At 38.0% G+C, this 22,631-nt stretch overlaps 1 protein-coding gene across 1 annotated transcript in view; it reads left to right on the forward strand.

Annotated features, from left to right (window-relative positions):
- The window catches only part of LOC115229083 (small G protein signaling modulator 1-like), a 67,382-nt gene that overhangs the window by 34,072 nt on the left and 10,679 nt on the right, over positions 1–22,631 (forward strand). The window contains 4 exon segments of the mRNA XM_036499095.1: positions 5,010–5,053; positions 5,056–5,115; positions 17,499–17,631; positions 20,315–20,396. Of these exon segments, the coding sequence (XP_036354988.1) occupies positions 5,010–5,053; positions 5,056–5,115; positions 17,499–17,631; positions 20,315–20,396 (319 nt within the window).

Consider the following 22,631-nt stretch of genomic DNA (forward strand, 5'->3'; position numbering starts at 1 on the left):
TTCATTTACTTGTCCAATTCAGTTTTGTTGTTTTTGTTATTATTTTAATGTTCCACCTGCTGTGTAAAGTATGTGCATTGTGTCGTGTTATTTTCATGGGTGGCGTTTGTGTTTCATATGTGCGCTTTGACTGGTGTTGAGTTTTAGTGTAGAGTGCATTTGTATAGCATTAATGGGTTGCATCTGCAAGTTGATAGTGTTGTCATGACAAGTGTCAATTATGTAAGAAAAAAAGGAGTGTGTTGTGTTATTTTATTCACCTTGTAATGTGAAGTTACACTCTCAACATTCTCTCTCTCTCTCTTCAGCTGAAGAAGCCATGTAATATCTTCTTCTGCAAGATACTCATTCCTTTCTCTCTATCATACTTACACCTGCTTCAATACTATATCTAACAAAATTGGGAGGTTTTTGTCTTGTGAGTACTTGTGATCTCATTAGTGCCAGTGTCACAATAAATGCACCCAGACACTCTGATTTTTACTATGTAATTTTGTTCTGCTATTGTTATTTCATAGTAAGGTATACTAGCCATCTCAATATGGCTAACCACTAAGGGTGGGTGTTACTGTAGCTTGTAGCCCCAGGAGATCATTGTCTCCAGCTGACTTTAGGCACACTTTCTGTGCCCTTATGGTATTTGCAAAGGTTGATGAGGGAGGGATGACCTCCCTTTGCATATACCATAAGGGCACAGAAAGTGTGTCTAAAGCCAGCTGGAGATGATGATCTCCTGGGATTACAAGCTACAGTAACACCCACCCTTAGTGGTTAGCCATACTGAGATGGCTAGTATACCTTACATTGTCGTGCAGTTACTGTTTACATCTCGTTCAGAGATTTATTATTTATTTCATAGTAGTTTTCTATTTATCTCGACCCTTACTCTTTCACTTGTTTCAGTCATTTGACTGTGGCCATGCTGGAGCACTGCCTTTAGTCAAACAAATCGACCCCATGACTTATTCTTTGTAAGCCTAGTACTCATTTTATCAGTCTCTTTTGCCGAACCACTAAGTTACGGGGGATGTAAACACACCAGTATCGGTTGTCAAGCGATGTTGGGGGGACAAACACAGACACACAAACATATACACACACACACACACACACATACATATATATCTACATATATACGACGGGCTACTTTCAGTTTCCCTCTACCAAATCCACTCACAAGGCTTTGGTCGGCCCGAGGCTATAATAGAAGACACTTACCCAAGGTGCCACGCAGTGGGACTGAACCCAGAACCATGTGGTTTGTAAGCAAGCTACAAACCACACAGCCACTTCTACGCGTAATATATTCTATCTTAATTAGCTCTGGAGTGATGATTTCAAACCACTGTTAGTAGTTTACTGGATTTTCTGTTTAAGGTCCCCATTGCATTCAACTTCCAGTTTGTTGTAATGGAGACAACTGTAGTTTATAACTAGTGTATTTATGCCCACTATTTTATTTCTAACACTAATTTAGTTTGTAATATTAGTCTGTCTCTAAGGCAGTGAGCTGGTAGAATCGTTAGCATGCCAGGCAAAATGCTTAGTGGCATTTCGTCTGTCTTTATTTTCTGAGTTCAAATTCTGTGAAGGTTGACTTTGTCTTTCAACCTTTTGCAGTAGATAAAATAAGTACCAGTTGAATACTGGAGTTGATCTAATTGACTTACCCCTTCCCCCGAAATTGCGGGCCTTGCACCAAAATTTGAAACCAATATTAATTTGACTCTGAGGCAGAATCATTAGCGACATTTCACCTGTCTTCACATTTTGAGTTAAAAATCTGCTGAGGTTGACTTTGCTTTTCATCCTTTTGGGGTTGATAAAATAAGTACCAGTTAAACACTGGGGTCAATGTAATCAACTTATCCCTTCTGCTGAAATTACTGGCCTTGTGTCAAAATTTGAAATCAGTATTAGTCAGACTCTTCTGTAGCATTGTTTCTTTATACCCTCCTTAATTTTTGTGTTGTATGTTTTTTTTTTTCACTTCCAGGATATTTTTTGCTTATTGATATCTTGCTTAGTTTGTAATATTAGTCTGTCTCTAAGGCAGTGAGCTGGTAGAATCGTTAGCATGCCAGGCAAAATGCTTAGCAACATTTTGTCTGTCTTTATTTTCTGAGTTCAAATTCTGTGAAGTTGACTTTGCCTTTCAACCTTTTGCAGTAGATAAAATAATACCAGTTGAATATCTTGTATCTTTTACTAGTTTCAATAATAGACTGTGACCATGCTGGGGTACTGCCTTGAATTTTTAGTTGAATGAATCAATCCCAGTACTTATTTATTTTTTTTAAAGCCTAGTACTTATTCTATTGGTTGCTTTTGCTAAACCGCTAGCTTACTGGGACATAAACAGACCAACTCCAGTTGTCAAGTGGTGATGGTGGTCAAACACAGACACACACACATAGATGTATAATATATGATGGGATTCTTTCAGCTTCCATTTACCAAATGCACTCACAAGGCTTTGGTTGTCTCAAAGCAATAGTAGGAAACACTTGCCCCCAAAGTGTCATGCAATGGGACTGAACTTGAAACTAGGTGGTTGGGAAACAAGCTTCTTGTCTGTGCCAATGTACCTTTTGTGTTTGAGCTCCCATTTTTAACTTTTTCATATTGGATCCCACCATTTTTATTTCATTAAGTAAAGATAGTTCCTTTCTTTTTTTCTTACTTGTATGTGTTTATATTTTCTTTCCATTTTTGTTGGGTAAGGTTTCAACAAGAGCCTGTATCTGGTTCCAACCTATTTTACCCTGCTTCTATCTCTGCTGCTAAATCAATCAATCAGGTCATCCTATCTGTCAATATTCAGGCATTTCATTGCTGTGCATAGAATTTTTTGCATGGCCCTGTTACATTTATCTATTTTCTCATAGCTGCTTCTTCAACTGCAGCCTGGACTGTGTTTTTGTTGATCCACATTCATTGATTTGACAATGTTTGCTTTTTCTTTTCTTTATTGATTTTGCTTAGGCTCTCTCTCGCTGTTGTAATGTGATTTGTGTTTTGATTTATTTTTGCTGTTAGGCAGGACCTCTCAGAGACATTCTGCAAATTAACGAAGTAAAACAAAACTTTTTTGCCCCCACTCCTCTTTACTCCTTCACAAAATTCAGGGAGGCTGTGAGTTTTTTTTTTTTGTGCTTTTGTTTTTGAGAGAAGGGGCTTATTAGATATTCATAGGCTCCAACCTGGCTTTAAAGGACTTGGCTAAACCCCACTTACATTGGCTCTGTCGTTTGGTGTGAGGGTCAGAAGTATGCTCTTGTTCATCATCATCATCATCATTTAACTCCCACTTTTCCTTACTTGCATGTGTCATGGAATTTATCGAGGTAGATTTTTCTATGGCTGGATGCCCTTCCTGTTGTCAACCCTTGCCTGTTTCCAAGCAAGGTAATATTTCTCCATAGCTAGATGCGTTTTTCATGAACATCCTTCAATGTATTATAATGATGCTCATTTGCAACCATCCTGCAATATCTAGGCAAGGGTGTATACACACACACAATGGGCTTCTTTCAGTTTCTGCTTATCAAATCCACTTAACATAGCTTTGGTCAGCCCAGGGCTTTAGTGGAAGATACTGTCCAAGTTGCCACACACTGGGACTGAACCAAAAAATCTGCATGGTTGGGAAGTAAGCTTCTCAACCACACAGCCACACTTGTTATGACTAAAGCAGTTGGTGTTTGGAAGGGCATCCAGCCATAGAAATCATGCTAAAAATAGACACTTAGAGCCTCGACAGCTCTTCGCTTGCCCAGTTCCTGTCAAACTATCCACCCCATGCCAGCATGGGAAGCAGACATTAAATGATGATGTGTATTTGGTTGAGTGTTTCTATGTGATAGTGGTGTTTGGAGATATCTATACTCTCTCATCTTTTTGGATTTGTTATTTTTTTTTCTTCTCTATGTTGCTTTACTGTAATGTCTTAATAGTATCGTGTAGTGACTTTTCTATTATTTTCACTATATTGTAAGTGCACTTGTCACTGTTGTGTTCTTGTATCTTTTTTCCGGGTCTTGCATGTTTTGTTTGTGGTGGGTTATATAATGATGTTTTTATAGGTTTGTTGTAGGTGACATTTTTTTACATACAGTTGACTGTTTTGTTTGATTTTTTAATCTTTATTCTGTTTACAGTTTGTTTTCAATTTTGGGCATTTCATTATTCTTTTATTGTGAATATCTATATTCATGAGTATGTCAGTGTATTTGCTGTAATAGTTTTCTTCACAACAGAATCATCAGAGCTTTTTATTCAATGTTATGTTATGTTGTGTTTGTTTTGGCTGTCTGTGTTCTGACTTCAAATCCTCTTGAAAGTCAATTTGCTTTTCATCCTTTCAGGATCTATAAAATAAATTACCAGTTAAGTACTGAGGTTGATAGTATCAGCTAACCACCACTTCTCAAAAAAACTGTTGGACTTATGCTTAAATTAGAAACAACCCTCTTCTTCCCTTGCTTTAATTTGAAGTATCTGCACACAAGTCTCAACCAAAGACATCAAGACACAACAAGTTATTTGCATTTGAAGATGCAAAAAAGTATTTGGGTATCATGCAGTTGAAAAACTGATGTTTGTGTGTTATATATACAAAAGAAAAAATTACTTTTTTTATAAAATTTATTATACAACTGAATGAATAAGATTGTATTTATTACTTTTCTTGTTATAATTATTTAAAAGTATATCATTATTATTATTATTATTATTATTTTAAAACTAGCAGGATCATCGGTATGCTGGTTGAAATGCTAAGCAGTATTTCATCTGTCTGTGCTTTCTGAGTTCAAATTCTGCTGAGGTCACCTTGGCCTTTGATCCTTTTAGGATCAATAAAATAAGTACCAGTTTAGTACTGGGATCAATGTAATCGACTTACTCCCTCCCCCAAAATCGATGTCCTTGTGCCAAAATTTGAAATCACCATCATCATCATTATTATTTTTATTATTATTATTATTATTTTTATTATTATTTTATAGATCTATGCCAAAAAGCAAAAAGTACAACGAAAGAAATTTTGGGGGGCATGAGGATTATAAAGCGTGATGTGCCTCGACTGACCGTAACCAACCATGAACTTTTTCGGTAATTATCCTCTTTCTTTTTGACTGGAATTTCATTGGTGATGTTTACTTGCTACCTAAAACTACGTTGCTAATTGGTTTAATTAGCTTAACTGTCTTTAATTCATTAACGAGAGGAGAAAAAAAAAAAACAGATTTAATTTGAAGCTTCAGTGTGTTTGAGTGTATGTGTCTTTATGTGTTTGTGTTTGAGTCTGTCTATATAATGTGTGTGTGTGTGTGTGTGTGTGTGAGAGAGAGATAGAGACTCAAGAAAGAAAATGCAATATATACTTGATTATTTCAGTAGACTGGTCAGGTAAATGAAAACAAAGAATATTAATGCTATTATCATCATCATCATCATCATCATCATCATCATCATCATCATCATCAATATCATTGCTCTTGTCATCATTGTTGCTACTGCTGCCACCACTGCAATCTTATTTACTCTTTTACTTGTTTCAGTCATTTGACTGCGGCCATGCTGGAGCACTGCCTTTAATTGAGCAACTCGACCCCGGGACTTATTCTTTTGTAAGCCCAGTACTTATTCTATCGGTCTCTTTTGCCAAACCGCTAGGTAACGGGGACATAAACACACCAGCATCGGTTGTCAAGCAATGCTAGGGGGACAAACACAGACACACAACACACATACGCATATCATCATCATCATCATCATCATCACGTTTAACGTCCGTTTTCCGCGCTAGCACGGGTTGACGTTTTGACCGGGTCTGGAGAGCTCGGGACTGCCCCAGGCTCCAGTCTAGTCTGGCAGTGTTTCTACAGCTGGATGCCCTTCCTAACGCCAACCACTCCGCGAGTGTAGTGGGTGTTTTGTTTTACGGCCACCTGCACAGGTGCCAGAGGGGTCTGGCATCAGCCACGTTCGGATGGTGCTTTTTTTTTATGGTGGGGGGTGCAGAAATATAGGGGAGCACCAGTGGGAGGGGTGGTTCAGAGGACAGGTAATAGGCAAGTAGAACGTAGGATATCGAGAGAGGGGTAATGCATGGTGAATAGCGTATTGAAGAGGGGGGTTCAAAGAGTAGACACCTATAATGGTGGTGGGGGGGTGCAGAAATATAGGGGAGCACCATTGGGAGGGGTGGTTCAGAGGACAGGTTCTAGGCAAGTAACGTAGGATATCGAGAGAGGGGTAATGCATGGTGAAATAGCGTATTGAAGAGGGGGGTTCAAAGAGTAGACACCTATAATGGTGGTGGGGGGGTGCAGAAATATAGGGGAGCACCAGTGGGAGGGGTGGTTCAGAGGACAGGTTCTAGGCAAGTAGAACGTAGGATATCGAGAGAGGGGTAATGCATGGTGAAATAGCGTATTGAAGAGGGGGGTTCAAAGAGTATACACCTATAATGGTGGTGGTGGGGGTGCAGAAATATAGGGTAGCACCAGCGGGAGGGGTGGTTCAGAGGACAGGTTCTAGGCAAGTAGAACGTAGGATATCGAGAGAGGGGTAATGCAGGTGAAATAGCGTATTGAAGAGGGGGGTTCAAAGAGTAGACACCTATAATGGTGGTGGGGGGGTGCAGAACTATATATGGGGAGCACCAGTGGGAGGGGTGGTTCAGAGGACAGGTTCTAGGCAAGTAGAACGTAGGATATCGAGAGAGGGGTAATGCATGGTTGATAGCGTATTGAAGAAGGGGTTCAAAGAGTAGACACCTATAATGGTGGGAGAAACGACATCCGGTATAGTTGGAGCAAAATAGAAGATATCCGGTATTGGTGGTGGGGGTGGGTAGGGCGAGCGCGCCGCGAAGAACCGGCAGCCAATTTCTAATCAGCCCTGTAAGGGAGATAGATCTTAAATATCTATACGATAACTAGTGAATTATACAGAATATGCAAAAACGAGGCGAGGCTGATAGTAAACAGAGTGGCGACTAGGGGGATCAGAATAATAATAATTAATAAATAATAATAATAAATAGAGATACGGATGAATTAAAGTTCAAAGATTTCTTATCTTGGGATCACTTCGTTTACGGACAGACTTGGCAAAAGGAATTCGGAATCAAGAGTGAGGCAGTTACTAGCTTAAGTATGCATGCCATGTCGAGGAGTAGGAAAGGAGTCCAGACAGACAATGTAAAAAGAGGGGGAGAGAACCCCCGCGAAGAACCGGCAGCCAATTTCTAATCAGCCCTGTAAGGGAGATAGATCTTAAATATCTATAACGATAACTAGTGAATTATACAGAATATGCAAAAACGAGGCGAGGCTGAAATAGTAAACAGAGTGGCGACTAGGGGGATCAGAATAATAATAATTAATAAATAATAATAATAAATAGAGATACGGATGAATTAAAGTTCAAAGATTTCTTATCTTGGGATCACTTCGTTTATGGACAGACTTGGCAAAAGGAATTCGGAACATATATACGACGGGCTTCTTTCAGTTTCCGTCTACCAAATCCACTCACAAGGCTTTGGTCGGCCCGAGGCAATAGTAGAAGACACTTGCCCAAGGTGCCATGTGGTTGGTAAACAAGCTACTTACCACACAGCCACTCCTACGCCTATTTGTCATTAGCTTCCGTTTCAATCTGGGTCAGCTCTGATTGAGTAGACCTATAATGGAAAGTGTTCCAGTTATGACCATTACAGCCTATCCCATCCTTCTCTCTGTCATTGCATACCGAGGACTACATTATCTAATGTGTCCTTCCATTTCTAAAAGTGGTAGGCTGTGATTTATGTGGTGATTTGACTAATTTTTAGCTGGGCATGTGGCCATGTAGAGGCTCACTCTTTGGCCTACCCTCTCTTTGAATTAATCTCATCATCATCAGGTTATTGTTATGTGAGAGATTCTATTTGAAATGAGGTTACAAATGTTACTTGTGTGTGTGTGTGTATGCTTGTGTTTGTGTGTGTGTGTGTGTGTGTATGCTTGTGTTTATTTGTGTATATATATATATATATATATATATAACGGGAAGCTTTATGAAAATAGACAAAAGACGAAGGCATATTTACGGAAATAAACAAAAGACGAAGGCAGGTGGAATACAAACAAACAATTGTATTAGTATGGTGCTCAGGAATATAAATAAAACAAGTCTTTAACGTTTCGAGCCTACGCTCTTCAACAGAAAGATACACAGAGAAGAAACACAGAAAGAAGGAGAGAAAAAAAATGCATGCAGAGGCTAGCAAATCAACATAGCGATCTGATTTCGGCCAGAAGTCAAAGATCAAACGTGAGACGCAAGAGCGAAATTAGGGGAGATAATAGGGTTAAATGACCTCGCCCCAACATAAGAGTGTGTGTGTGTGTATGAAAGAGTATTAGTGCGTATGAGATATATATATATGATAGGTGTGGCAGAGTGATTTAGAGTTTGCTTATCAATCGCATAAGTTGAGTTCAGCCCCCACTGCGTGGCACCTTTAGACCTATAGCAAGTGTCTTCAACCTATAGCCTATTGTAGATTGTAACTGAAAAAAATAATTGTCATATATATATATATATATATATATATATATATATATAGATATATATATATATATATACATATATATATATATATATGTAGCAAAGAGGAAGTGGTGTTTCCACGCAGGAAAAAAATATAGGAAAATGTGTTGTTGAAAATGCACTTAAATTTCAAAAGCTCGTAAATGTTTAAAATACATTTATTTACATATATATCAAACCAGTTTCAACAATATTTTTTGTTTCTCAATGGTAAAATTAGAAAAACATTCTTATAAGTTTTAATGTTGGCAATCATTAAAACATTTTAATTTAACAACATTGAAACATTTTGATTTGTCAACATTGAAACTTATATATATACTTTTTTCAAAACATATTTCTACTATATATATATATATATATATATATATCCGGGTATAAAAAATCTGCCTCCTCTTGATCTATCAAGCATGGAAAAATATGATGGTGCAAGGGGAGAGTTTCTACTTTGTTACATGATCTGCTCAATATAAACACTAATATGCATGTGCATGTCTATATATATACACAAACACACACACATGCGCACACATATGTATACACTCTTGCATTACATCATTATTATGAGCATACCCCAGTATTTGGAGGCTATTCAGGCATTCTGGCTGCTGATTGGATTAAATTGTTTCTTCACCCAATTTTGATTTCTTATTGTATATCCTGGTATAGAAAATCTGCCTCAGTGATCTCCACCTGATTCCTGCAAGCATGGAAACAAGTGGTGATGATGATGGTGTTATATATATATTCAAAGTACAGAGACATGGCACAATGATAATGATGCAATGAAAAAGTTTCTACTTTGTTGCATGATCTGCTGAATATAAACACTCACATGTGTGTGTATATATGCGTGTGTGTGTGTGTGTATATATATATATGTAGTAATCCCCCAACTGTAGAGGCGCAACAGCCCAGTGGTTAGGGCAGCTGACTCACGGTCGGAGGATCATGGTTTCAATTCCCAGACTGGGCATTGTGTGTGTTTATTGACCGAAAACACCTAAAAGCTATACGAGGCTCTGGCAGGAGGTGGTGGTGACCCCTGTTGTACTCTTTCACCCCAACTTTCTCTCACTCTTTCTTCCTATTTCTTGAGTAATGCTGCGATGGACTGGCGTCCCGTCCAGCTAGGGGGAACACATACGCCACAGAAACCAGGAAACCGGCGCGATGAGTCTGGCTAGGTTTGAAAAGGGCACAAAGAAAGAAAGAAGAATCCCTCAACTATTGTGAGTGTTACGTTCCCAAACTCCCCCAGAATAGTTGAAAATCTGTGAAGTAGAAACAGTGCTGTACTGTATATTTTTTTATTATTTTTTTTATAATCTCTATATATTTATTTTATCATAAATGTAAAACAACGTAAGCTTAAATAATAAACCGCGATATGTATGTATGTATGTATGTATATAGTTTATAGGTTAGAGACATGTATGTACATATGTATGTGTGCATGTATGTATTTATACACTCCTACATTGCATCATTATTATTGGTATGCCCCAGTATTTGGAGCCTACTCCGGCATTCTAGCTGCTGATTGGATGAAATTGTTTCCTCCTCACATAATCTTAATTTCTTATCATATTAACCTGAACTATGTCCAATCATGTGTGTGATAGAATCATTGTTTGGCTGCCTTGTGTTATATTTAAATCTTTAGAGACTTTTTTTTTTCTTTTTCCTTCTTCACTTAACATAGTTTTTACATACTCATTAGCAGAGCTTGATATATACTTGTCATTATCTCATTAAGTGGCTTTTTCTTAAACTTTGTGTTTATGTGTAATTGTGTGTCTTTGTGTGTGTGTGTGAGTGTTGTGGGTGTTGATCAATTAAAATTTGTTTTGTCCCACATTTATCCAGTATCCTGTATTTTATTTTGCCATTTTTCTAGTTACAGAATATTTTGCCATTTTTCTAGTTACAGAATTCTAAGATTTGTCTGAAGCTGTCAAAATTCGAATATGCAAACTAATGGAAAGAATAAAGTTTTTGCATCTATTATTATGTCTGTCTGTGAGGCAGCAAGCTTGTAGGATTGTTAGCACACTGGGCAAAATGCTTAGTAGTATTTTGGCCATCTTTAAGTTCTGAGTTCAAATTCCACTGAGGTCGACTTCGCCTTTCATCTTTTCAGGGTCGATAAAATAAGTATCACTGGGTTCAATGTAATCAATTTATTCCCTGCCCCCAAATTGCTGGCGTTGTGTCAAAATTAGAAAGCGTTATTATGTTTCCCTATCAGTGGAGGCAATGGGCCGACCACTCATGTTATTGACATAACCTTTCTGTTGCAGAAATGAAATGTCTGGCAGTTACTGGTCCTACATTTGAAAGTTCCTCCTGGATAGGGCACCAGTCCTTCACAAGGTTAACTCCAGCTGCTATTTGTACTCATTTTCATTTGAGAGGACACGAGTAACACATGTTACTCAAGGATAGCTTGGTACAACTTGGTCCAAGTGTTGAATGTATAAGCATATGATCTTGACTCCAACATCTTTACACATAGGCTATATATGTTCACACCTATTATTATTATTATAGAATTTTTTTTTTTAATTATTATTTCTATGATGATTGGAGAAAATGTCTGATTAATCAGTATTATTTATTGTTTCACTCTTCTTCAAAATGTATGTAAATACACACTTATTAGGAGTTTAGCAGCATGTGGTTGGTTAGTCAGAAGTACTTACTCCTCATGGTTCAGTATGTTTTGGTTCTTTGAACTTTCCTGCACAAATCTGGAGCAGTCAGAGCTACACATAAATGCACAATTTATTTAACAGGAGCATATAGTAACTATCAGTACATAAATATAAGAAAAATCCAGGTGGACCTAGTTCACGATAAAGGCTCTGAAGTGTAAATTCAAATCATTTGAGCACTAATATATTGAGCATCTCTTGACTCTGTGTGTGTGTGTGTGTGTGGATGTGTGTAACATACCTACTCTATTAACAAATATATAGGCACCTATTTTTTCTGACATAGATTCTTAAACTAAAGTGTATATATATTATATATATATATGCCCATTTAAAGAATGCCACAGTATTGAAATATGCAGACGACATCAAGCTGTACCTTGAAATCAAGAGGACAGATCCTGATGTCTACAACTCTTTCCTGCAATCAGACCTAGACACAATGCAGCAATGGATCACAGACTGGCAACTGAAACTGGCTGTGGACAAGTGTACCACCATGCATTTTGGGAGAAAAAACCCTGCGTTCACATACTCCCTCCACAACACTGATATCAAGAAATCCTCTTGCGAGCGTGACCTAGGCATCACTGTCAGCAGTGATTTGCGTTGGTCAAAGCATATCTCTAAGATTGTCAGGAAGGCGAGGGTGTCTTGGCATCACTCAGCAGGTCTTTTGTTAGCCGCTCTCCACCATCTATTTAAAACTGTATACAGCTATGGTACGACCACACTTGGAATTCGCATCATCAGTTGGAACCATCTCTTGCACAGAACATTGACCTCCTGGAATCTGTCCAGAGACGTGCAACCAAACGCATACCCTCCATCAGACACCTACCATATTCTGAGCGCCTTGTTTCCCTGGGCATGGATTCACTGAAGCTCCGGCGTTTGGCGACGGACTTGGTAAACACCCACAAAGTTATCAACCACCTCACCAACAACAACACTGAACACCTTTTGATCTCCATGTGTCTAACACACGTGGACATGCCTACAAAGTCAGAAAACAATACAGCTCCCATGACTTTCGGAAACTTTTTTCACGCTCAGAGTTGCTGAAGCATGGAATAAACTGCCTGCGTCAGTTGTTGACTGCCATGACACTGCATTTTAAGGCCCTCATGCTTCCGAAATCCGCCGAAACTACACCTGATTATATATACACTTTAGATGAGTTGTAGTGCACCTGAGCACTGTACACAATTATTATATTATTATTATTATTATTATTATTATTATTATATATATATATATAAATAAATAAATAAATAAATGAAAGAATGGAGTTGAACGACGACAAAATAAAGGAATTTTGTTAATTCGTCGTTCAACTCCATTCTTTCATTATTTGTATTTAAAAAAACACACAAATTTCCACACGAAAGCACGTGATCTCTGCCCTTGGCATGTAACTTCAACCGTGTTTTTCTGACGTGAATTTGCTACCCAGTTATCGGTTAACCAAATTATCCATAATAAGATAATTCATTCAACTACTCAGATATATGATGATGATGATATGCATGCATATATACTTACAAGCAGACTGTCTGATATTGATGAGGCTGAAAAGTAGATGTAAATAGCTCAGAGGTGTTCTTAATGAATGCATTTTCTGAGTGACAGAACACTATTAGATTTTCTTGAAAGTTATCTCCCTTCTTAAGAAATTGCTATGTAGCAGTCCATGTTTAAAACGCTAGGTTTGGAGCTGCAGATTTCCACTGCTTATTAATAATTTATTGCTCAATTAAAATTTAGGTAATTGAGGCACAATAATTAAGAACACAGGATTAAGTAGATGTGAACAGTTTTATTCGATTTGACACTATTATTTTGTCTATTATCATTAACAATCTCTAGACTTAGGGCTACAACCATGCAGGGTTTACTCTAACAAATCACCCCCAGTCTATTTTTTAAGTCTGATATTTATTTTATCGGTTTTATTACTGAACTGCTAAGTTACAAGGAACATAAACTAACCCTTGTCTGGATATTATGTGATGGTTGTAAACGAGCATCGTTGTAATATAAGCAAGGTTTCTTATCTCTTGGCTTCTGTGGAAAATATATCTGGCTTTTTTTTTTTTCACTGCTTTCACAACTTCCCATGTCTCTGTCATCATCCATTTCTGTTATTATGAATTTGAATTGGGAGCTTGATTTATAGTGAATCTTTCATTAGCTGATTACAGAACTATGAATGCCACCCCTATGGATGCTCTTGATAGAGCTGGGTGATTCTGATCATTGATCTTTTAGGATTCTTCTGCTCAGTATCAGCGTCAGAAGCACCATTGCTCAGTTGCACTCTTCTGCTACCTCTTCATAATCTGCCATGCTGCAGTACCAGTTCTTCACCATATCCCTGGTAGGGTGGCTAACGGGTTCTATGCCTCACTAAAGGGCATCCTGTAACTATGCAGGGCATGGTTGTCATTCCGTGAGATATTTTCAATGGGGAAATATTACCTTGCTTGGAAACAGATGAGGGTTGGTGATAGGAAGGGTATCTGACCATAGATAAATTCTGTCTCAACAAATTCTGTCTAACCCATGCCAGCATAGAAAAGTGAATGTTAAATGATGATGATGATGATAATGAATTATCTTTTCCTGATCCATAAACAGGAGTGAAGAGTCTGGCATGGTGAAGTAAGATAGATAGATAGAGAGAGAGAGAATGAGGCAGTATGGGATACTCTCTTTTACTCCTTTACTTGTTTCAGTCATTTGACTGTGGCCATACTGGAGCACTGCCTTTAGTCAAGCAAATCGACCCCAGGACTTATTCTTTGTAAGCCTAGTACTTATTCTATTGGTCTATTTTGCTGAACTGCTAAGTTACGTGGATGTAAGCACACCAGCATTGGTTGTCAAGTGATGTTGGGGGAACAAACACAGACATACAAGCACATACACACACACACATACATACATACATACATATATATATATATATATATATATATATATATATGACGGGCTTCTTTCTGTTTCCATCTACCAAATCCACTCACAAGGCTTTGGTCGGCCCAAGGCTTTAGTAGAAGACACTTGCCCAAGGTCCCACACAGTGGGATTGAACCCAGAACCATGTGGTTCGTAAGCACGCTACTTACCACACAGCCACTCCTACGCCTTTGACTATTATAACTTACCATTTTCATGTATTGTCATCATTTGATGTCCATTTTTCCATGTTTACATGGATCAGATGAATTGGGTGAGGCACATTTTTCTATGGCTGGATGCCCTTCCTGTTGCCAACCCCCTTTGGTTTCCAAGCAAGGTAATATTTTACCTTAGACATGGAAGACTGGAAATGAACAACCTCACTTGTATGACAATGGTGCACATGTAATGTCTAAACGAGCTTACACCCACACTTATACATGTGTGTGTGTGTTACCTACTATTGTAATAATGATTTCTATGGAGGAAATCTAAAAAATTTTACAGATGGATTCTGTCAGTGAAATTGGCCACAGTACTTGACTTGTACTTTATTTGATTTACTATTAGAGAATGAATGGCAAAGCCAACTTCAGCTGGATTTGAACTCAAATAGTAAAAGGCTATGATCAAATACTGCATAGTATTGTTGCCTGAGACTCTAACAAGTCTGCCAACATCTAATCTTGATCTCTAACATTGACACAAAACCAGATAGTATACTTGATTAATTGGGCACAGTATTGACTAGTATTTTAGCGTATCTACCCAGGATGTTTTGCTTCATTTATCCTGTTTGATTAATTATTGATATTGGCAGCTGGCCAAATCAATACAGTATTGGTTATTTGGCAGAAGAGTTGGTGGTGCATATCCTATCAGATTCACTGCTTTTAGTGTTAGGTAACTTAATTCTCATTGACCCAATTTTCTAGTGTTAAAGATACTGCTGCAGTGTTAGGTTGTTGCTACACATTGTTGGTATATTTTACAATGGACAAGCTTTTGGGTTTTTTTTTTATTGTTGTTTCGTACCAGGTCAACCTGATCAAGCAGACCAATGATCAGAGCTGGTTTTAAGCCAGTTAGATTTGCTCAAATTGGGTCCTACTTCAGGAGAGGGCCCTGCACACACACACTCAAGCAGAAGATACTATGATGTATTTGTAGTATGACATTATGGCTAATGGTGTTATGGTGGAACCTCAAGCCCTCAACCCATTTTGACTGGGACTCGCATACTACACAAAACATAAAACATCAACTCATCAGCTTTTGTAGAGAAGAGAGCTCCACAATTCGCTATTTGGCCCCCACACTTTCTAGCACCGTCCTTGCTTATGATCAAAGGCATTCTGGCCCTGACCTCCAATCCTTCCCCCAGGCACTGCATTTCTAGCCTTATCCAATATGTTTTTCCATTTTTGAAATGGTAGCATGTGGTTTGAGGAAGATTTGACTACTATTTCTAACAGATTGAGTGACTGCGTAGAGTGACTGAACTTATATATAATCCTTCTATAGACCTAGAGAAGATAATGGAAAATGATTCCTTTGTATTTTATTTTAAATGATGTGAAAATAATGTATTTAATTTTGTTGTAGCTGTCCCATTGGCTTTCACTATTCCTTTATTAATAACTTCTTAACCTTTATTCCTTGAAAAGTTATATAATACAACATGCTTGTATTAGTATGGAAAAAAATATGGCCATATTTTTTTCCCCATACCTGTTAGCTCTGACGAGCACATGACATTTTATAACTGTGAAGTAATCTAACAGCTGTTTTAATGCGCTGTGTGAAACCAATTGGTAAGATCAGCTGTAATGGACATATAATTCTATACACTGAATAACACATTAACTTTTTCTGACTTATGGGTTCTTATATGACTATATGTGTGTGTGTGTGTATGCATGTGTATATGTATACATGTGTGTGTGTATATGTATACATATATCTGTATTTATGTGTGTGTGCGTGTGTGTAGATGAATGGACGGACACACACATACTTCCACTCAGTTTCCCTTTATCAAATTCTCTCACAAAACATCAATCAGCCTAGGGTTATATAGGAAGATACTTGCCCAAGTTACCATGCAGTGGCACTGAACAGGAAACCATGTGGATACCAAGTGAGCTTCTTAACCACCAAACAACCCTCCACCCACACACATACACACACAGCAAAAGAATTGGTGGCTCTCTTGTATTTGTGTTTCAGAATAATAAAGAATTGCAACCAACTCATATCTGATATAAAACAGTGACGATAATCCCTTCTGAGTACTTCATATCTTACTTATTAGCTTGGCTGGTATAACTAAGTGGAGTAAAGTATATATAATCCTCGAGATATTAAATGAATCTAAAATAAGATCAAATATACAAGAAAAAAATAAAATTAATGTTAGTGGTGATTAATGTAAATCTTAGCACCTGCAAGTAGGGGAGATAACTTAGAATGTTTCACTTTTATTAGAATTATCTATTTCTTTACTACCCACAAGGGGCTAAACACAGAGAGGACAAACAAGGACAGACAAACGGATTAAGTCGATTATATCGACCCCAGTGCGTAACTGGTACTTATTTAATCGACCCCCGAAAGGATGGAAGGCAAAGTCGACCTTGGCGGAATTTGAACTCAGAACGTAACGGCAGACGAAATACGGCTACGCATTTCGCCCGGTGTATCAATAAAAGAATAGTCACACCATAGAAAGAAACCTGTTGTATGTATATGTGTGTGTTGTGTTTGTCCCTACCGCTACTTGACAACCTGTGTTGGTGTGTTTATGTCCCCATAACTTAATGGTTTGGCAAAAGAGACCAATAGAATAAATAACAGGCTTTGGAAAACTGGAAATAAGTACTGGAGTCAATCAGTTCAACGAAAATTCCTTGAGGTGGTGCTCTAGCATGGCCACAGTCTAATGACTGAAACAAGTTAAAAGATAGTGTTGTAGGTTTCAACATTTTGTAGCTCAGTGCTCATCAGTGATTGGTCAATAAGAAATGATGACATAATCTTATACTATCATTCCTTATTGACCAGTCATTGATTGAGTGTAGATCGCTGTTTAATCCTTCCTTATTACACAGATAGTAACCAATATAGATTGATATTAATTTATTTTTGTCTGATTAATCAATGACCATCTTTCTTTGACTCATCATTCATCTTTCATTTCCTTCTTTGCAGGGAGGACGACAGCAAGTATTTAGAATGGCTGAGGAATATGCTGACAACCTACACCTACTTCCATCGGGAAGTAGGATACACCCAAGGCATGAATGATATTGCTGCTAGTTTTTTATCTACATTCCAGAATGAGGTAAACATTTAAAAAATATGTTGCCATCCTTATGATTAACCTTTTTGTTGGAATATACTTTTTCTTTTCAAGTAATTTGGAAAATAATGAAAAATATAGTAAAATAACTTTGTCATATTTAAGCCAATGTTTAAGGTGATGAGCTCAGAGAATTGTTAGCATGCCAGACAAAATGCTTTATGGAATTTTGTCCATCTTTACATTCTTGGTTCAAATTCCTCTGAGGTCAGAGCAGATGGAATTTGTTGAGGAAGATTTTCTGTGGTTACATACCCATCCTCTTGTTACCCTTTACTTCAGGGGTGGGCAACTTTTTGTCAACTGGGGGCCGCATTGCACCATTTCCAAGTGGGAGAGGGCCACATGATAAAGCACATGTGCATGAAATATTGCTTGCCCACTTTACATTGAATTTTTCTGAAGCTCTTCTTAATATTATTAGTATTAAATTTTATTTGTCTCAGTATGAAACTCATCAAGGGCTGCACAGCAACATGTTGAGGGCCGTATGTGGCCTGCTGGCAGCAGGTTGCCCATGTATGCTTCACTTGTTTAGAAGTACAGAAATATTCTTCATGGGTGGAAATATTGTCATGGAAGATTGGAAACAAACAACATCGCTTGTATGATGGTGATGCTTGTTTACAACCATCACGTGATGTCAAGACAAGAGCAAGTGTATACACAAGCATAATTACACACACACACATTGGTGTGTGTGTGTACACTTGTGTCAGAAATTAATTAACACTTCTCAAATTTCTACATTAAATAGGTTAAATCAATTAACCTATGAGCTGTTCAAAACGTCTTACGCGATGAGAAAACTTAGTATGGTGTGATTTCGGTCCTTGCGAGGCGCTACCTATATCTATTAAACAAAGGAAGATTTGTCTGCATCCGCACTCCAAGTTGTTGCACTGCTATGTCAACATCATAAGGCTGTAGACTCTCAAACTGCTCTGCAAACAAAGTTACGTCATCGTTCTGCGCAACAGTGAACTTGCAACAAAGCAATAGTTCGAGATATGGCCACTAGGTGACAGCACATACCTTGAGTGAAGAGCAAATCAAGGGTGCTAATTAATTTCTGACGGTATTGTACATACATATATGTATATGTATAAATAACAACAGATGGATGATGTGTCTATTCACTACAGCTGTTACCAACATTAATCAATTAAAAATTGATTAATAGAGACGTTACATCATTAAAACAAAAACGTTTCTGTCAGGTGAATACACGGTCCATCTTCATGATTCTGACTCTTGTATACAGTTTACTTTTTAACCTGACCCAGTGCCTTACCATTTAAGTGCCTGATTCACTTGAATCCTGATCTGTTATGTATGTATGTGTGTGTGTGTGTATATTCTTTTACTTGTTCCAGTCATTTGACTGCGACCATTCTGGAGCACCACCTTTAGTCAAATAAATTGACCCCAGGACTTATTCTTTGTAAGCCTAGTAGTTATTCTATCAGTCTCGTTTTGCTGAACTGCTAATTTACGGGGACGTAAACACACCAGCATTGGTTGTCAAGCGATGGTGAGGGAACAAACACACACACAAACATATACAATGGGCTTCTTTCAGTTTGCATCCACCAAATCCACTCACAAGGCTTTGGTCAGCCCGAGGGTATGGTAGAAGATACTTGCCCAAGGTGCCATGCAGTAGGACTGAACCCAGAGCCATGTGGTTGGTAAGCAAGCTACTTACCACACAGCCACTCCTGTGCCTATAATGGATAATATAGATATTAAAAATGGGAAGGGCTAGTTTATGTGATTACCTTTGGTTTCTTGTGCATAAAAGGTTTAGCTTTATGGTGTATTGTCAGATCTCAAAAACCTGTTGGCCCTCTTAAAAATATGGAAATACTTATTTCCGTATTTTTGAGAGGTGATGGGCCAACAAGCTTTGGGATCTGACGATATGCCATAAAACTAAACCCTTTATGTGCAGGAAACAAGGTAACCTCATAAACCTCCCTTCCCCATTTTTAATATATATTGCTCTACGTCTTAGAGTTTGCTTCTTCTTTCAGATTTATGTTTTTTTACAAATATATGTGTGTGTGTGGGTGGGTGAAATGTAACTTGTCTTGACTGGCACAACAAGGCAGAGTGGACTATAGTAACTGTTATAAATAATTTAATTATTCATAGTCTAATATAATATTTTGGAATATAAAAATTCCTTCCTCAAATATTGCTAGGAATTAATGGAGTCACTGTTATAATCGGTTTTCCAGTGGTTACTGAAGTTAGTCAGAAGCATCTCTGGAGCAGTCTGATGAAGCTCCTTCGGGAATTCCTCATGAGAAGTGCATGAGGGCAGTCAATTCTCGAATTCATGTGTGTTGACATATCTGCAGTACTGCTTCCATATATATGTGTGTGTGTGTGTGGTATTGCAATCTCAGAATATGTGTATATCTAATTAATAATTTATATGTAAATGTTAAAATTGTTCATCTCTGACGGAGGAAGTTAATGGTCTGAAAGAGTTACAATTGTGTCAGTAATGTCAATTTCTCTTTTTAACTTCATGCTGCTTTTATAATATATATATATATAAAATTTGGCTGTCTGTAATTTCATGAAACAGTAATATATGGCAAAAAGAAGGCAGTGTGAGATAGTTCAAGTTTTACCTGTGGATTTTGCATTTCAGCCATTGGCATACTGGTGTTTCCAATCTTACATGGAATCTGTGAAAGAAGAATTTAAAGAAGATGGATTAGTTCGGAAGATGGGTAAGTTTAGAAAAACTTATACAGTGAATTCAAAGTAACAAAGTATAACCGTATATAAACTTCAGTAAAAATATAGGGGCAGGAGTGGCTGTGTTGTAAGTATATAGGCGCAGGAGTGGCTATACCAACCACATGGTTCCGGGTTCAGTCCCACTACGTGGCACCTTGGGGAAGTGTCTTCTACTATAGCCTCAGGCTGACCAAAGCCTTGTGAGTGGATTTGGTAGACGGAAATTGAAAGAAGCCCGTTGTATATATGTATATGTATATATATGTGTGTGTTTGTGTTTGTCCCCCCAACATCACTTGACAACCAATGCTGGTGTGTTTACGTCCCCGTAACTTAGCGGTTCGGCAAAAGAGACCGATAGAATAAGTACTGGGCTTACAAAGAATAAGTCCTGGGGGGGCGATTTGGTCGACTAAAGGCAGTGCTCCAGTGCGGCCACAGCCAAATCACTGAAACAAGTAAAAGAGTAAAACATCAATTACAGCACCTCTTGTCTTGACCTTTTAGCATTCAGTTTACTCTTTCAGAATGTAATGCTTCACATTGTTTTGAATTAATCCTTCGTCATCTTGTAGTAGCTTCGAGATTTCAGTGATATACTCTTTTACTTATTTCAGTCATTTAACTGGCCATGCTGGAGCACTGCCTTGATAGGTTTTTTTTTAGTCGAAAGAATCAACCCCGGTACTTATTCCTTTTTTTTAAGCCTGATACTTATTCTATTGGTCTTTTTTGCCCAACTGATAAGTTATGGGGATGTAAACACCAGCGCTGGTTGTCATGTGGTGATGGGTGGGTGGGGGGACAAACAATGACACACACATATATATGATGGGCTTCTTTCAGTTTCCGTCTACCAAATCCACTCACAAGAATTTGGTCAGCTTGAGGTTATAGTAGAAGACACTTGATCAAGGTGCCACGCAGTGGGACTGAACCTGAAACCATGTGGTTGGGAAGCAAGCTTCTCACCACACATCCATGCCTTGTTTATTTTTAAATTACATTGTAGAATAGGTTTGAGAGGCCAGGTCTGTCCAGGTTCACCATGAAACAGGAAGATATGGTTAGTTTAAATGCTAATAGGTTAATAGATGCTTTGAGTATATAGATGATAGAAAAATGAATAAACCTCGCTTGCAGTAGGAATTTAATTCTACAGTATGTTGTTACTTTTTTAGTTCCTGATTAGCATTGGCTGAATAAACCTATGATCAAATCATTCCAACTGTGACTATCCAATTTTTTTGTATATCTATGACAGTAGTGTCATTTTGTTTTCAAGACTGTAGAATATGATATGAGAAAAATCTGGCTGCTATTTCTAGCAGGTTGAACAACTACTGATAGGATTGTTTTTGTTTTCCACACTATAAATAGAAGGGGTGAATTATCCATAGGCCATAAGTATTCAGTAAAGGCATGTGACCTAGTGATTAAGGGTGTTTCACTCATGGTTTCAATTCTTGGACTGAGAGGTATGTTGTGTTCTTGAGCAAAATACTTCGTTTCACTCAGCTTCAGTCTTCTCAGCTATCATATCCTGAACGCCTTACTTCCCTGGGCATGGACACATTGAAACTCCGACATCTGGCTGCTGACTTGGCAGACACCCATAAAATTATCAACCATCGTACAAACAATAACTCTGAGCACCTTTTCAAACTCCACCCATCTAACACCCGTGGACATATTTACAAAGTAAGAAAACAGCACAGCTCCCATGACTTCAGGAAACATTTTTTCACGCTGAGAGTTGCTGAAGCATGGAACAAACTGCCGGCATCAGTTGTTAGTTGTCGGAGCACTGCATCCTTCAAAACTTCCATGCTTCCTGAGATTCGCCAACACTACACTTGATTTTCTCCCCTCCATACACACACAAGCATGTATCTGACTCATACATTGTTTGCTTTCCAGACATTTCTACATTACTGCATGTACTTTATATGCACTTTCTGACAAGTTGTGGTGCACCTGAGCACTGTATACAATAATTTCATTATTATTTTATTATAAATGAGTAATCTTGCAATAGACTGGTGTCCCATTCAGTGGAAGTGTTGTGATCTTAGTCACTTGTATGCCATGGAAACAAGGCAGTATTGTCCTGGAGATGATGATGATGATGGGTGTTCAGTTCAAATTCACTGTAGACATTATTAAAATTTGCACTGTACCAACTATCCAGCTGTGGAGAATTGACCCAAAATTTTCTGGAAAGC

The sequence above is a fragment of the Octopus sinensis genome, unplaced genomic scaffold (genome assembly GCF_006345805.1).
Source record: "Octopus sinensis unplaced genomic scaffold, ASM634580v1 Contig11718, whole genome shotgun sequence".
NCBI classification, from domain to species: Eukaryota; Metazoa; Mollusca; class Cephalopoda; order Octopoda; family Octopodidae; genus Octopus; species Octopus sinensis.